General features: G+C 38.6%; 2 protein-coding genes across 2 annotated transcripts; both read right to left on the minus strand.

Annotated features, from left to right (window-relative positions):
- Positions 1 to 6,539: 6,539 nt before the first annotated feature.
- Positions 6,540 to 10,536, minus strand: LOC133027812 (C-type lectin domain family 12 member A-like). Its single transcript, XM_061094954.1, is given in 6 exon segments — positions 6,540 to 6,732; positions 7,104 to 8,094; positions 8,097 to 8,173; positions 9,403 to 9,594; positions 9,700 to 9,813; positions 10,350 to 10,536. Coding segments are annotated over 5 exon segments (681 nt in total). The 3' UTR covers positions 6,540 to 6,732; positions 7,104 to 7,983.
- Positions 10,537 to 11,740: 1,204 nt separating this feature from the next.
- On the minus strand, positions 11,741 to 14,970 carry LOC133018631 (CD209 antigen-like protein C). The gene is made up of 6 exons (XM_061085043.1): positions 14,886 to 14,970; positions 14,325 to 14,411; positions 13,649 to 13,855; positions 13,017 to 13,180; positions 12,302 to 12,405; positions 11,741 to 11,912 (listed from the first exon to the last, which is right to left on the minus strand). Exons 1-6 carry the CDS (start codon positions 14,968 to 14,970, stop codon positions 11,765 to 11,767), a joined length of 795 nt encoding a protein of 264 aa, XP_060941026.1. The 3' UTR covers positions 11,741 to 11,764.
- Between the last annotated feature and the right edge of the window lie 2,805 nt (positions 14,971 to 17,775).

Here is a 17,775-nt window from a genome sequence, read left to right on the forward strand (position 1 = left end):
CTAACTAATAAAGATGTGTGTGTGTGTGTGTGTGTGTGTGAGGGTCTCTCTGGTGGCTAACAAAGAGAGTCACACCTTCCTGTGATCTTTTAAGATCTCTAAGCTAGCAGGCCCCCCCCCCCTCCTTCTGGTCGGGGGACGTAGCTAAGTAGGTGAAGAGATATGCGGGGTCTGTGAGGATGCTAATCAGAAAATGGCAGGGTCTGTGTTGAGCCCGACTTACATTAACCTTGATTTAACTTGTAACACAATATCACCACATATATCAAACTTATAAACACCACACAGAATCAAATAAACAGTCTTGCTTAGCCTAGTAAAATTATTAAGCCCAGATTATGTTCCAAGGACAGGGAGAAAGTTGCTGTGCAGTTCGGTTAGCAGTTCTGGCTTTTGAAGTCTCTGGTTCGTGTGGTCTCTGCTTCCGCGGTTCTGTTGAGCTGTGCAGTTCAGTTGCTTATTGAAGCCGTAGTTCTTACCTGCAGGACACCGAGTCGCTGCAAGGAGTTTAGAAGAAGCTTGAGATGCGTGGAGGTTTTCTTGAGAAGATGAGCTGGAAGCTCGACCTTTGACCTCCAGTTGTTGGAAAGAGAATATTTGAGCTGGAGGAATCCGGTTCCTCCACTCGCCGATGCAGGAGGAAAGGCCAGCGGCCTGCTGTCCTCAGTGGTGGTCGGTGGAGAAGAGCGCTGCTGGAGCAGCCTTCGGCCCTCCGAGGGGTTGGAGAAAGAGAGAGACTTTGGGGGAGCCTTGATCTTTTATAGACCCGGTTGCCCCTTGGTCATGGGACCAGACTGACCAATTGGAGTTGACCCTGGTAGATATTCGCACCTATGTGCGAAGTTGCTGAAACAAAGGGGACATGTTGCCTCCTGGGAGTTTGAGTTATTTGACCTTCTCAGGACAAAGAGAACATGTTGCACTCTGGGAGATTGAGTATTCTCCAGCCCATGCGGCTTGTCAGGACAAAGGACATGTGCTTTCAGGTTTTGACTTCCAATACAGGCCTGAAAGAGAGGCCTGCCTTTTTGCACAAAAACCATGTCCCAACACATACAAACAGCGAAAGCTCAAAGCAGCTGCATCAATACCCAGTTTGAGGTCATATAACATCAGACAGGCTGAAAATGTTTCACAATCACAAATACATGATGATACTTTTGTATGAAAACCCTTCTGCTCTAATTTACAATCTTGTGAAAATGAGTAAAGGAAACAAGAAGGTCACAATGACAGGTCAGAATAAAAAAAAACTGGAGGTGACAACAAGCTGAAAGATAAAGAGAAGTAAAATGCTGACTTCAGCAGCTTCATATCAGGCACAGAAACACAGAAGCAGTCCACAGTTAAGACTGAGAAGCGTGTCGTACTGCAGTGGTCACAGTATTTTGACTCCTGTCTGTAAAACACAGTCTGAGGTGACCATGGCCAAAAACTTGCCTGATGCTTCAGCCACAAGTAAGTGATCAGAGTGATACTGTTCTTGTGTCTGATTTAGCAACATGCAAAACTTTGAGTGGGTTATTTATCACCCAGGGACAGTGTCCAAGAAATGGAGAGTTTTTTTGTTCCGTCTCAAATGACACAATATCAGACCTGGCTTTAACAATAACAAAAAGAATCATAATAATGGTGGTGTTGCATGTGTATATGTGTTTTTTTGCACACAGATAGGAATCTGGTTGTCTTGAGCCTCGGACTCCTGTGTATCCTGCACGCAGCTCTCAACACTTCCCTGCGTCTTGCTCTCTGTGAGTTGTCTTTAATTCAGTTTAATATTTTCATCCTGCATGTGTGGACGACTTACTCTGGATTTCAACAGGTGAATGTGATAAAACCTCTACTAACTGTGATTATCATTGGAGGGGTTTCTGGATATGCTATAATTAGCTAGCTTTATGAAGAAACAGCATTTTGTAAATTGTGGTTGTTGGTTAGAGAAAGTTCTAAGGTCATGTAAGAAATTAATGGGGCTTTTCAGTTCAGTGAGTCAGGGTGTTTTCCTTTAAAATAAAACGAGAACCATTTTCACATGTTGAGGTTAATGAATAGATTTGTAGAAAACATTTAAAGTTTCAGATTTCCAACTATTTATTTTCAATGTTAAGATTTGGATGTTCGTCTGGCATTGAAGGCTTAACATTAAATGTGCAGCAAACATTCAGGAGCATTACAAGGGACTTTGGGGGCCCCAGGCAAAGGAACCTGGATGTCAACTCCCTACCCAAAGAAACACATGATACCAAACCACATCATTCCAATATTTAAATGATTCTTTCTGTATAAAAATTATAAACAAAAAAGTGTATATGCACATCAAAAGTAGAAAAGATATAAAGTGTAAGTGCAAATCTCCACTTCTGACACATCATACACACACACTGAACTTTGCAGATCCTCTGAACATCCTCTGGGGGCTGGTCTAACTGAGAACCACCAGACTTCCTGCCGTAACATGTATATGTAATTGCATGTCATGGAAATGTTGGTCAAACATCTATATTGTCCCGTGAATTTAACTTGTGAAATAGTGGAGCAGTGACTGAGTTGGAAACCAAGAGACCTGTGTCTTTCCCATGTTTCCATGGAACCTTGAACTCACTATCATCCAGATACTGAAGGTCATGTGTAAATCTCTTTGCTCACACAGACAGTTCTGATGCACCAGATCATGATGCTGTGATCAGGAACCTGACAGAAGAGAGGGACCAGTTGAAGAGGAAGTTGAATACATCTGGTAAATATGAGCTGAACTCTTTATGACATGGAAAGAATAAGATAACAGTATCAGAAATAAAGATGCAACTTCAATTTATTTTTGCTATTGTTTTTCTCTTTTTGGCTGAGATGTCAAGTTTATTTTATTTTCATTTTCTAAACAAATCCTTACACCCAAGAAAGATGGGTATACATCCGCTCTAGTTTCTACTTCATTTCCTCTGTCAAGAAATCCTGGGGAGACAGTAGAGACGACTGTCAGGGTGTTGTCCTTTAAAATAAAACGAGAACCTTTCATATGTTTAGGTTAATGAATGGATTTGCAGAAAATATTGTAAGTTTCACATTTCCAAGTATTTATTTTCAATGTTAAGATTTAGATGTCTGTTTGGCACTGAAGGCTTAACACTAAATGTGCTGCAAACATTCAGGAGCAATACAAGGGCCTTTGGAGGTCCCAGGCAAAGGAACCTGGATGTCAACTCCCTACCCAAAGAAACACATGATACCAAACCACAGCATTCCAATACTCAAATGATTATTTCTGTATAAAAATTATAAACCAAAAAGTCTATATGCACATAAATGGTAGAAAAGTGAAAAAGTGTCAGTGCAAATCTCCACTTCTGACACATCATACACACACACTGAACTTTGCAGTTCCTCGGAACATCCTCTGGAGGGGGCTGGTCTAACTGAGAACTACCAGACGTCCTGCCGTAACATGTACATACAGTGAGCAAGAGTGGAGTGCTCAACAGATCTACAAACCCTGCAGAACCTCTTTTGTAACTGGTTAGGTGAGTGCTGTCTAACTTCTGCCTGATTGTTTTGAGCAAGTGTACGGTCGAGGAGGCCAATGAGTGTCTTAATGCAATTGTCATCAATCTGAGAGTTAGGTGTGGCACTAACTTCCAACTGGACAGGAGGCGACACTGCACAGCTAGCTGAAGCTGACACATCAACTGCAGTTGTTTGAGCATGAGCTGTCACATTTCTAGCTGATATAAGGCAACTTGGCTCGGTAAACAACTTTTCCTTAAGTTCAATTTGATAGCGATCAACCTGCTCCTGTATCTCACTAGCAGTCCACTTGTCTGGTGCTTTGAACTTTAACACTGCAGCAAGAGAGGGATCTGGACAAAACTTTACAAACATCATAGTCACCTCTTGACTAGGATCATCGACGTGTCGCCCTTGTCTCCTCAAGCCCTCCTCAGCTGCGTTGACAGCCTTGTTAAGGCGAATCCAATATTCCACTGGGTTCTCTCCTGATACAGGCACTGTACTATAAAAGTCAGCAAGAGGCATACTTGAACATGTTGCATCACCAAAATTTTGTTTCAGAATATTCATTATCGCTTTTGGGTTCTCCTGGGGTTTCAGTGATGGGTTGCTACGTAAAGTTATCTTCACTACGTCTTTAGCTTTACCCATTAGCTTGGATAAAATCTCTTCGAACTGCACCTCAAGTCGTACGCCCCTCTTCCTCAAATATGTGTCCATAAGCTCCTCCCACTCATTTACAGAGTGCTTGTCTGAACCATCTCCTCTGAAAACAGGAGGCTCTCTCACATCGGACTGCATGACTAGCTACACGCCAGTGAGGTTAAGAGAGTCAGTCTGGCCTGCACCTGAGTTCTGAACCTGTGCGCCCTCATCTGCTCTAATCTCCCCCTTTAACTGAGCTGATAGAGTCTGCCCCACTTGCTGGGCGATGTGTGTGATGAGATGATTTAGAGCTGGATCACTAATATCTGGAATTGTTGAAAGCATCTCAGCGGGTCTATTGGTTGGAAATAGACTCTTAGATAATCTGGTAGAGCTAAAGGCTGGTGAGCCCACCTCGCCTGGAACTCTAGCTGGAGTGTTACACAGCTCATTTAAAAGTCTTCCCCTCCCAGAAGTAAGTCCAGAATCACGAGTAGGAATATATTCTCCCCTTCCCACATTGTGTGTCATTTTCTCCTGATTAAACATTAAATGCCAAACAAAATAATAACTGAGAATGTTCTTTCACATTAGGCAATGGAGGAAAAAAAGTAAAATACAATGGGAAACAATTAGAAACAATCCCAAGCGAAATAAGAAAATAAAACAGATCCCAATGCGACAATGTCACTTTAACATAAAGTTATTTTAACTGACAGTATCACTTCAGTGCAAACTTTAAAAAAAACAACAACCTTGGGATGGCATTCAGCAACCTCCGGTGACGAAGCTGGTGTTGATCCACGATGGATCCGGGTCACGGCACCAATGTAACCGGTCTTTCCTATGTGTCGTGAAACCTGCGTTGTGTCTTCGAATGATGACCGGCACTTGTTCTTTGGTAACAGGACTTTTATTTCTCGGTCTCAGATAACAGCAAAACAGAAAACGGCGTCAGTCACAGGCCTAACATAAAAAAGATAAAGTTACAACAGGCACTTTTCAAGAGACCACAATGGCGGACACCTACGCACATGCACAGAAATGTAATCTCTTTGCTAAAACACCCTGAACTAATTAAAGAATGAAAATGAACCATCAAAACATGAAGCAACTTGACTAATATAATCTTATAAAACACATAAAACATTCTAGACAGCTTACAGACAACTTAAACTATGAACTTTACACATTTGTGTCGACCTGCAAATCATACATACCGGTCTCTGTCACGTCCAGAACATTCTGGTGAGACCGGTGAAAATAAACACAATGACCACTCGCCAAACACACGTAAAACACCCAATACAAAATCAATTATATACAAAAACAGAGGGATTTCTGGTGAAATGAAATAATAATTTTAATACCTGCTACACTGAGCCTCTGCAGGTCCTGGTGTATCCTCTACCCAGGGATTTCCGTACACTCTCAGGCTCTCCGCGCTGACATTGATATCCACAATATTCTCCTTGACGTCCTGAGCAAAGCAAACCTTCTTGATGATGTCCGGATCAGCGTACACATGCTCCGACATGACGCCTATCACACATCAAACACCCAAATTGAATATATTTTAGTAGTTGTGTCTGTTTTCTGAAAGAGACTGGACACTGACGACAGTGTGAAAAAGAAAAAGAGCAGAATTTGATTTGCAGTCATACACGTTATTCAGTGCCAAGGCTCGATTACCTTTCCAACTTTGAATTTAACCTTAAAATTAATGTAATTTTAAACATTCATGTTTTCCACCCATCATTTTCTTTTCAAAATGCTTATTTTAACAGTTACAGCAAATCCACCACAATTTTATGGCAAAAATTATGGTGCATTCCCTACCCATAAAGCTCTATTTTAACAATCTGAGCTCACGGGTGTGTTTTGGGCAAAACCTCTAATAAACCAATCAGAGAACCATCTCCTATTTCCTTTATCATTTATTTATTTAACTTTTATTGATATTTCAAAGACTCAATACAAAGTCCCACAAGACTGGTCCAGTGCAAAGAAGGTGGTACAGTAACGACATAATATCAAAAACAAATTGAAGACAACACAGAAAACTGTTAATTTCTTGGTACGTAGATTCAGCTCCTGCACTTCAGATCAAAGTTTTTCCAATGTCACAGTTTACAGGGAAAATTTACAGGGTAAATTTACAGGGTATTTTCTTGCCAGCATTAAAAGTGATTCAAGTGCACTTGCACCTTGACGACTTGCAATCATAGGGACTGGAAGCAAGATTCAGGTCTTCCTGCAGCCTCAAGATACCATACGATAAAACAATATTGACAATGAAAGATTACTGAAATATTCAACCTCAGAAGTTTAATGGAAGAAATACAGCACAGGGAGGCACTCATTTGTTTGCACTAAAGGTGAATGTGCACTTTATTACTGTTATTTTACATCAGTCCAGGATTGTTACAACATTTTTTATTTCACTCAAGTATTTTCTCACAGAGGAAGTCATTTTCAGTGTCGCATCCTATATCATTCCAGTTTTCTAAGCTTCCAAAGTATCGAAGTGTAGCACAGTGTTCAGCTCCATCATAATTATCCGGCTGCATGTATCCCCAATACCTGGAGATGAACAAAAACTGCTCAGCAAAACATGTATTCTGTTATTTTGAAATTAAAGATCAATACTGATGACATCAGTGCAATATATATCCATAGCACATTATTAAAGGAAATTTGAATATAGAAATACACAGAGAACACTTAAGTTTCATTTGAGATTTAAAATGTACATGTTTCCTACCAATTTACAGTATAAAGCACAACATCTTGTTTTTTATTCAATATTTAATTATGTAAGTCCGTAAATGCTTTGTTTTCAGAGCTGCAGTATGACGCCTGGGCTTTGATTTAAACAGATGAATGAAGCCGACATTGTTCTGACATGCATATTGATGGTTACCACAGATATGGACAATAAAAAAATGTCTTACGTTTTCATTGCCACCGATCCATTCACCCAATTCCAGACCCCTTCCTCCTCGTAATCAGTCAGACCAATCCAGAAGATCATGCGGAATGAGCTGGTAAAATTCTAGATCAAGAAATATTAGGAAATAATGTTTTTGGTCATTTTTACCTCCACAAAGGAGGGTATGTTTCCCCCCCCATCCGTTTGTTTGTTGGGTTTTGCCAACCGGTTTGTTGACTGTTAATTTGTGTTGTGTAGGGTTAGGGTTAGGGTTTAACCAGATCAATTCGATAAATTACCTGATCCAGAACAGGGGGCCAATCTAGGTTTTTCTGTAACTTTGTGAGTTTTCCCTGAATTAAATCCAAACACCAATCGTGTGAATTTGTCGTTTCAATAGGGGACTGCTGGGCCCAAGTGGAGGTATCTGCTCTACTGAGTGCCATTCTAGTTTTTCAGCTAAGGCCCAACAAGCTGAACCAAACTTCGCACACTCATAAGTTCCTTAAATGTGCCTGATTTTCTTTTCATCAAGACCCATTAATTATTACCTGGGAAAATGTTTAATATAGCTAAGCTGGGACACTTGAATAAAACATAGCCATTGTTTACTATAGTAACACCTGTGCTTTAATATGACAAGTTAAAATGTCTGCTGTATGTGTCATGTTGTAATAACCCTAACCCTAACCCATTAAGTGTGGACGAGATTAAAAATACTTCTATTACTGTATTTACAGGTTTCAATTATAGACTGTATATAAAGAAGCATTTCAATGCCTCATTTGCATGTTTCTACTTCTCCTTCCCCTTTTCAGGCATTTAGGGAAGAGTAAAATTGTTTTACAACACTGATTGTTTAAAATCTTTCACCATTTAAAAGGCCAAAATAACAACAGTATTCAGTAAATGAAAATTGAGTCAAGAGAAATTATTTCAATCACCTGCTCCTGTTTGCTAGATATGATCACCAGGTGAGCTTTCAGATCTTCACAGAAGCTCTTGCTCTCTCTTACCAATTTTTTCTCGATTTGGAAATTAAATAACAACTGTTGCCAAACCTTATCCAGTAGTCAGGACAGAATGAGCGCTCTGTTAAACAACACAGAATAACACGTTTCAGTCACAACACACCATGTAATTCCATGACAAGACAAAGATAAAACGTCACAGAGCATCAAGCAAATTGACTTATCACACACTTTTATACAAAAGGCTCTCAATTTCTTAAAACAGAAAACTTATTCAAGGAATAGTTTGGGGTTTTGGAAAATATGCTAATATGCTTTAATTCAGAGAGTAAGATGAGACTATTGATTCCGCTGTAATACCTAATACCACAGACTGCATAAAGATGGATGACGTGTCTCTACTTCCTCACTTCCATACTGGATACAAACGCTGCCATTTTGCACATTTGGAGCAAGAGGCTCCATTTCATGGTGTTTATATAACTATAATTGACTTTAAGGGAGCTCTCATCCGTCTGTCTTTATATACAGTCTATGCCTCATATTAGCTGCTGGTTGGCGTAGTTAAGCATAAATACTTTATATATTATAATTGACTTATATTACTTATGTAATATTTCATCTGAAGATCCAGATATGACATAAATATTGCATAAGCCTTGTGGATTGCGGTCCAAATGCTCACTGTGCAATTTTGACTTTTATTTACTACCAGTTGTGGTAAGATTATAATGTGAAAATATGGTGCAACAAGTTTGTTGGATCAGCATAACTCAATGTTTAGATGGTTATCTCACTTTTGATTCTGTCCCTCTCCTTATCCTGCGGATGATTGGTGATCATTTTGTTGTTCTTAAAGAGTATAAATTGACCGTATGGGAGAATGTGAGTGTAAATGGTTGTTTCTCTCTGTCTTTTGTCCCTACGATACCCTACCTACATGTCCAGGGTGTCACCCTCCTCTTGCCCAATGTCAGCCAGAATTGTCTCAAAGGCCCAATCTTGGGATTTTAAGAATTGATCACAGTTTCTGGTGGTTGCCTGGCAACTGCTACCAACAAAGGAAGGGTCCACCATGCTTTTACACATGAATTTTGTAAAAATCAAACAAACACTGTGTAACTTTTTAATTTAAGAGATTTGGCTGAATTAGTGGTGGATTTGCCTTTCATGTCTTTATTCCTTGTGCAATATGAAAACCAGCTACGGACTCCAGCTTTGTATTTACCATCTATACATGAGAGTGGTATCAATCCTATCACCCAATTCTTGGCATAACACTGAATGAGTATACTTGAAAAAATGCCAAATAATCTTTTAACCAAAAGCATTATGCATATTTTCACTTGCCTTGCTGCTGTTTTAATTTGTGTATCTCTGTAGTGAGGTTGCTTTCAATGGCCTTCAACTGAGAATTTTCCTTCTCCAGCTGGTTTGTCTTCTGGGTCAGGTTGTCATTGAGGCTTTTCATGTCACCATTACTTGTCTGTAGTTCATCTCTCGCTCTGGTTAGGTCGGCAATGAGGCCTTTATCTTGAATCACTGCCACAGCAAGGGTCAAACATGTGAATGATAAAAACTCACTAAGACATATTTGAGTAATTTACTACAGCCATTGGTTTGAATAGATTTGTTTTGAAAACTTACAAAGGACAACCAGGACAACGACTCCGGCCAGGAAGAGAAGACACAGGAGCAGCAGAAACATTGCGGCAGGTCTGAGAAGATTCCTCCCTCCTGAAGGTACATTGACCGAAATGGCTGAGAGCACAAACAAACACCTGATGAGCATTTATTTTAAAACAGGGAGTGAAATCTTTCATTGGCAAGTTTGTGGTTGGCGAGCTGAAAGCGAATATAAAAAACTAGAAATACCATACTGTGGTTCTACGCCTCCCTCAACCAGTGCAATTACCATCAATATACATTTGTTTACAGATTAATTTAACGTCACCCTGACATTTACCTGTGACCCCTGACATCTTAGAATTCCCCAAAGGTGTTCCTATGAGATATTAAAATCATAAGTCAAGAAATTTGTTTGTGGAGGTCACAGGGACCTTGACCCATGACCATCCATGAGTCCAAGTGAATTGTGCCAGGTGCATTATTGAAAGTTATACGTGAGAGTACTCAGTTACCTAATGTATAAAAATGGGTGGCTAAAATTAACCCTGTTTTTAGGTCCATAATTGAAAAACAAAAAGCGTTGACACAATGCAAATAAAATGGTCATGTATTGTGTGTATTTATGTCGTACATACAAGACAGGCAGGGACAGACAGACGGATTGGTACCTTTCTGTGGCTCCTCAGTGGTGCTGTCCTGAAGTTCTAGCGGCGTACTCCCCTGTGGCAAGTAGTTGTCATAAATGTTCACATCGTCTGTGATTTCGTAGACATCTGCATTACCGTCTGCCTTCTCCCCCGTCTGAAATCTCACTTTTTTGGAGAGGTCTGGCATGGCATAGATATCCTCAGACATTTCTGCGTAATTTGATCACTACACTCTACCTGAGTTAGATGTCTCTTGTGCTAGGAACAAGTGCGTACATGACATGCATGTGATACTGAAGCTCTGTATGTTTTATAGAAATAGGGAAGTTATGACAGACATGTGCTGAAATAGGATGTTGACTGCTGGTTCATACCCAAATTATGGACATTCTTTACACACAGGGACACTCTAATACAGGGGTTTATTTTAGAGCAGTGCTTAACTGTTTGGTCTCTTAACAAATAAATAACATTGACTATATAAAGCAAAGCCAGAGGATCAAAATAATCATTGGAATGTCAAATGTACAAAATGTCATGGCGGTCCATCCAATATCTATATAATTTGTCTGTAGGTGTTTATGATTATCAAGGCTTCATTGCTTAGTATTTTTCTGATATGGATCAAATGGGAAACAACAGAGAATCCAAATGGTTGTATTTATTATTGGCAATCTGCTCTCTGCTGGGCAACAATAAATCCAATGCATCACTTTTGGTGTCATTACAACAATGGTTAAAAAAATGTACTCCGGTGTTGAAGCCTAATAATTTCTAACAATGACAGATTCACATCTAATTTTAAAAAAGGTAGAAAGGCACTAGGAGAGCTTATTCCTCTGCTTTGGTTGATTGGCCAACATGTTGCATACACCTGTTGCAACAGGCTGCTGCGTGTACACAGAAATGTTCTGCAATCTGCTCACAGTAAACTCTCAGTTACAGTACAGTAAATTAATAAATATCACCCCAGCCCCTAAAAATACTTATCTTGATTCATGTGCCTAATTCCAAGCCTTTCACACCGTCATGCTAAAACCAAAATGGCCCTCACAAAGATAGAAATACACTCACACACAATTTATATATATAGCAACAAACATATATACCCCCCCCCACACACACACACACACACCCGGGATGAATGAACATATTAACTGTTTATCTTCAGTCAAGAGCCATTTTCAGAGGCAAACAATTTGAAACACAGCAAGTCATGTGTGATTATTTCATAATATGTATGTATTTTTTAAATCAGGTACAGTAAAACCACATCAATGCCAATTAAAACATAAGGAAGCCAGTGTAAGCCAAGTACAAATTGTCTATTGTTGCTTAAATCTATACATATTTATTTGAATGTGAATATATATGTTCTTCTGTGTGTAAGAGCATATTAATTTATTCACATGTATAGACACATAATATAATGTTCTTCATCTGGACGGGGGACAAAGATCTGTCTCACACAACCAGAAATTCTTCTCTTGACAAGGGGCTTCTCTCCAGCTGTTCTGCACTGATGTGTAGAGATTCATCACCACACAATTGTATGGACTTCTCAGGACATCAGGCTTCAAGGATCTAAAGGAGAGTACAATGATGGAGCTCAGTGAGATGCACTCCTCCCCAATTCCTGCTCCTATCTATCTATCTATCTATCTATCTATCTATCTATCTATCTATCTATCTATCTATCTATCTATCTATCTATCTATCTATCTATCTATCTATCTATCTATCTATCTATCTATCTATCTATCTATCTATCTATCTATCTATCTATCTATCTATCTATCTATCTATCTATCTATCTATCTATCTATCTATCTATCTATCTATCTATCTTTCTATGAAATATCCAGGAACAGTTCATCAAAGGCAGTGTAACCCCTTTTTCACAATGACATAATCAATTGTTACAAACATCTGACATCCAGCAGAAATAGTGAGGGTTATTGTAAAGGCCTCACTCTTTGGTCAGTGCAGATCCATCAATCCATCTGAATTCCCCATTCGATCGATGCAGACCAATCCAGTACCCGGCAAGACAACGGTTCAGATGGCCCAAGAATATCTATTGAGAATAATATAATACAAAATGGAACTTAAGCTACTTTCAGACCTGAACTGAACTCTGGACACTCTCAAATGTCAGAGTCAGTTGCTATATCCATTTCCTGATGTTTGTCCTGACAGCTCTCTGAAAAAATATCCGGAGAATGTCAGAGTGAGCCCATGTGAGAAGGAAAATGTTGTGTCGTGTGGGCGTGTTAATGACAGTTCTAACACGCAATGGACACAAAAATTACAAATATCTCAGGGTGAAGTGCCATTAACGTAGGAGACACCGACGAAGATGTCAAATTGGAAAGACGACAAGTTACGAGAGCTTTTGGCGATTAAGGGCAGATGCCTGTGTTACAAAAACATGTGATTTCCACATTGGGAAGATTCCTTCCTGTCCAGCCTCCTGCTGCTGTACCCAGACGCCACCCCTTGCATGGTTGTTCTGGACATTTTTCTGATATTGAGAATGCATCTGACCTGGATGATCTCCTACTGTGTTCTTCATATGTTAGAGGCAAACTCAAAAACATTTCTAAAATAGACCTTTAACATCAAGAATGTCACACACACACACACACACACACACACACACGCACACACCGATTCACCATACATTACCAGTTCCTGTTCACTGTTGATCACCGCCAGGTCAGCTCCATTGCTCTTACAGTAGTTTCTGCTTTCCTCCCATGTCAATTGGTATCCGGACTGAAAGTAACATCTTGAGTTCCTCTCAATCCAGCCTGTCGGACACTGTTGAGAGGACGCACAACCACTCTCGTCTGGAAGATAAAATAAAGAAATGCACATTAGATGCAAAAACTCTATTGACTTGAGAATTATGAATAGAACATAACTACAGCTGTGCATTTATCTGCTAAAATTCATATCTAGAACGATAAACATAAACCACTGAGTGTATATAATGATGAACAACATGACAGATTCCCTAGTGAAATCAAACCGTTGTGGCCGGCTGCAGTATAGCTTATGAACCCTTTCTCCTCTTATCAGGTGGGAAATGGACAAAAAATGTATTTCTGCTACTGGGAGGAAGTGGAGACGTATCATTGTCCATCTTTAGATGAAATCTATGATATAAACTTAACTAACAATTTCTCATACAAGGCCTTATAAACCACAAACGCTAAAATTAATTAAAATATTCACAATTTCATTTTTAAATGGCATAGGTAGTTTTCAACAGAAAAATAGTTCGAAGACTTATCAACCTGATTTTCTTTCCTCACCCCTTATCTTCCATTTCAGTTGGTCCCTCTCCTCCTCCAGCTTACTTATAATCAGGTCCATCTCTCTAGTCAGGGCATTGAAGCGGTCTTGTAAGCTGTTGAAACCACTGGGCGTCTTTCTCTTACAGTCATCTACCACATCCGTCTTCTTGCTTTGTTTGGTAGTTGTGTTGCAGACAAGGGGATCTGATACCTGGCTGGAGTTCACTGATTGAAATGATACAGACCATTTTCATTAGATATAATTTAATAGAAGAAAAAATTTGTGACAGAACTTTTTACACAAACATATCAAATTCAAGCTATAAACTGCATTAATGGGGGCACAAATACTTCATATGACTATGAGTTGGGGTATGGTCATCGATTTTGCGGATTTTGTTTTCCAATAAGGTAGTCGAGGGTTGAGGGGTTCTGGGTCCATGTTCTGTTCTTTTTATCCAGGCCACCACAAAATTAAATTTTTCTGTTAAAAGAATAGTTACTTATGTGTTGCAGATAATGGGTTGAGTCAAGTGTAATTCCTTGCATCATCTGTGCCGGGCCCTTAATTGCACCACAGTATGGCGTCATTTTCAATTACGGTTTTATCTGTGCAACAGTCCTCGGAAATCTCAGATGACACAATGCTATGGTTATGAAATTCATATTCAAAGGAAAGAAACCATATACTCACACGAAAGGCGCAGAGAAATGTTGAGAACAGCTTGTACGATGCACAGCACACCGAAGCTGAGTAACAGCAGCCGAGGGATTCTTCTCTCTGCAAAAGCCAATGAACGTTAATAAAAATCTGTGACCCCAATGGCAGCATGTTGTTTTTGTTGTTTCACATACGTAAAGATGGACTTCTGCTCTATAGAAATGTATATTTTAACATGTTAAACGTGCAAATGTTTGCTTCAAGGATAAATTAGTTTAACCTGACTTTTGCATCATCAGACGCAATATTGTACTTAGTTAGAACAGGTGAAGCCCAGTGTCTGTGCTGGGTTTTATATAACGAGGAGCAGATGTCATTTTTTAAACACATACGTTTTTGGCAAATTTCAACAAAAATACAATAATAAATATTATATAAGCTTTTAAAAGGACAAGTGACGTTATATCATTGTTTACTTCATGTGCTGTGATAAATAAATGGCCTACTTCAAAATGACATATAAAATTAAAAAACATATCAATATATATATCTATATATTATATATAGATATATAATAAGATGCTGCGTTATTACCTGTTTGATTTGTATTGCTGCTGCTTTTCTGTCCATTTCTCGGTTGCTCATTAATATAGTCCGGCACCTCTGTGGATGTTGCCATTGCGAACGCCCTATTTGTTAGTAGAATGTTATGTTCGGGTCTGATCGGCATATCTTCTTTTGGTTCCTCATAGGATTGGCCTAATGCCCAAGATTCAGATGAGTCACAGATAAAACGATGTGTACATGAAATGAGACTCACACTAAAATCTGTTCAAAAATTGAGGCATAAACTGTTTTATTCTCTTCTTGGGGAGTTTAAAGCATTAACTCAAACACTTAAAACCACAGCATTTCTTTATCTTCCTTTCACCTTTGCAATCATCCTAAATCGACAGTATAAATTCTCAAATTTTCTCCAAAAATCACTTTTATTTATCTAAGGAAAAAAAATAATTGAAAGGGTCAAAACAAATGTCGCTATTGGTGATTACAGATTTACACATTTTAAGAAAGGTTTTGTTGGTTAGTGACACATTGTGTTATGTGGAATGTGTGAGTACATCTGTGAAAGCACTTACCACACGGTGGTGTTGTGACATTATGTCATAACTGTTTACCACAGATGCTGGGACTTAAAGGTTCAGTGTGTAAGGTTTAGGTGAAAGGGCTCTAATGGAAGAAATTGAATATAAAATAATCCTAGTGATGTTTTCACTAAATTGTATGAATTGTTGTTTTCTTAACTCTACTATGGGCCCTTTATATTTATATACGTTATACTAACATCAGGAGTGGGTCCTCTCAAAGTTGTCCAGAATGAACAAACTTAACACCTTTTGAGTTTTTATGACAACTGAAGGCTGCCACATATTCTCTCTCATGTTTTGAAGGGAAGGGTGCGGTGAGGGGTATTTAGCCGCAACATTCAACTTCACCACTAGATGTCACTAAATGATATAGACCGGACCTTTAAGTTCATTTTTCATGTATCTGCTCTTTTCTTAAGTAGTATTCTGTATTATTCTAGTAGAAAACAAAACAGACCATTGGATTAGGGAATAGGCTACAAAGTACTTGTACTTTTAATACTTATTTTTATTCAATTGTTATTTATTATATTTATGTAGCCCTGTATAAAAATCATCAGGATACAGTGCATAAAATTAATCTCAAAATAGCATAACAAATGTTGTATTAAAAGAGAAAGTTCATGATAATTAGATAAGTTCATATTATTAAAAATAGTAGTTAAAATAATGTTAAATACGGGATAAAATGTAATAAATATAATATGTACAGTTAATAAGTTTAGCTATTTACAGTTACAAAGTAAATCAATAAATAGATGTGTGGTTAAAAGGCTCTGTGAATGAGAAGACGAGAGACTTATTGATTTGAGTGGTTTTAATGTGACATCTAACTTTTCTCAGTGTTGTGTGTCAGTCATTCAGTTTTTGCGTTCTCATTGGGTAGTAGCAAAGTCACAGCCAATCCAAGTCATCTGTCTTGTATGGGGCGGGACATGAAGGGCAGGTAGTGGTTCAGCATGCTTTGAGCAGGTGGGTCAGAGAGAGAGATAGTGTCCAGATGTCCTGAGGAATAATGTAGTGCTGTGGGAAAAATTTAAGAGGTATCGTCGAGGTCGACTACTCGTGGTCCTGATATAAACTCTTCTATGTAACCTGCCAAAGGAGACGGACGTCTGTGAAGAGAGAGAGAGAGAAACTGAGATTGCTGTTGGATGGACCCTGCTGTTTTCTTCTTCCCTGGATTTTCATTGCTGTGTGTGCTGCCTGTGTTTGGATTGTGACTGCCATCACCCCTATCTGTGACATTGCCCTATTGCTCCTCGTTTGGACCTGTGAGTATTGAACTGATATGACAATGCACGTGCTTTTATTTTATGCTCTTGGCTGAGTGAAGTGGCCATAACAGTTTTCAGGCCTCACCGCACCCGAGCATCACTACAGGCCTGCAACTGAGTCTACAGTTTATCATTTCTGGAGTAGGCCCACATGTGATGTTTGTGAGTTAATTTACAGTTGATAGGAATTGTTTTGTTTTGATTCAGAGACCTGTGAAAGGTAGAGATTTTATTTAACCGTGTTAGTGACTTAAAGGGTAAATTGAGAATCCATAGGAACGGTTTAAACAATTTAAAGAGACCCTATATTTTATTTTGTGCATTTGAGAAGATTCCTCAGTTACATTTCATATAACTGTTGTGCATTTATTTTATTCTGTAAATATTTAACTTCCTGGGAGAGGAGCTCACAACAATTTCATTTATTTCATATTGTAAATAAACACCTGTGAAGGTTTTGACTTTTAAAACAGTTGTGGTGGTCTTTAATATTAATTAGAGGAATTTAAACAAAAGATAGGATTAGTTTCAAATATTCTTCTGAGATCATATTCATTTTTTTGTGTTTACGAACTCAGGCCCAGGAGATCTGGGTTACATTTAGAACAAAGTACTTGCTTTAATTTACTCAAGTAGAAAAGTTAATATGTTACTTTTACATTTACTTAAGTAAAATGTTGCATGACTTTATACAGTGCATGATGTAAAACATAGTAAATAGATTTTAAATTTGAAAGTGATCCAATTTGCAGGCAAGAAGATGTAGCTGGAGCAGTGATTAAAATTATACGTTGTTGAAAACAGGAACAGAAACTTTGCGTAATTAGTCTTCAGAAGAAGAAGAATTAACATCACCATTGTCAGGCCCCTGTGTAAAGTCTGGTGATGGTTTCCCATAGGGATGGGCATTCGATTAAATTGTCTTCATCGATCGTCGGGAGAGTTAATGACGAATTTTCGATTAATCATTAATATTTTTATATTAAAATTCACTATTTATGGGCTGTTAAAATGCAGTGAAAATAGAAAAAACACAGCGTGTTTCCTCATTGAGATCTT

The sequence above is a fragment of the Limanda limanda genome, chromosome 2, assembly GCF_963576545.1.
Source record: "Limanda limanda chromosome 2, fLimLim1.1, whole genome shotgun sequence".
NCBI lineage: Eukaryota > Metazoa > Chordata > Actinopteri > Pleuronectiformes > Pleuronectidae > Limanda > Limanda limanda.

What these genes read in the sequence shown, in the direction of transcription:
- LOC133018631 (XM_061085043.1), bottom strand. Translation starts at nt 14,970, where the DNA reads ATGGCAACATCCACAGAGGTGCCGGACTATATTAATGAGCAACCGAGA. An exon ending in CAGCAATACAAATCAAACAG is followed by an intron (nt 14,412 to 14,885) that starts GTAATAACGCAG and finishes TGGCTTTTGCAG; the next exon opens with AGAGAAGAATCCCTCGGCTG. An exon ending in CATTTCTCTGCGCCTTTCGT is followed by an intron (nt 13,856 to 14,324) that starts GTGAGTATATGG and finishes CATTTCAATCAG; the next exon opens with TGAACTCCAGCCAGGTATCA.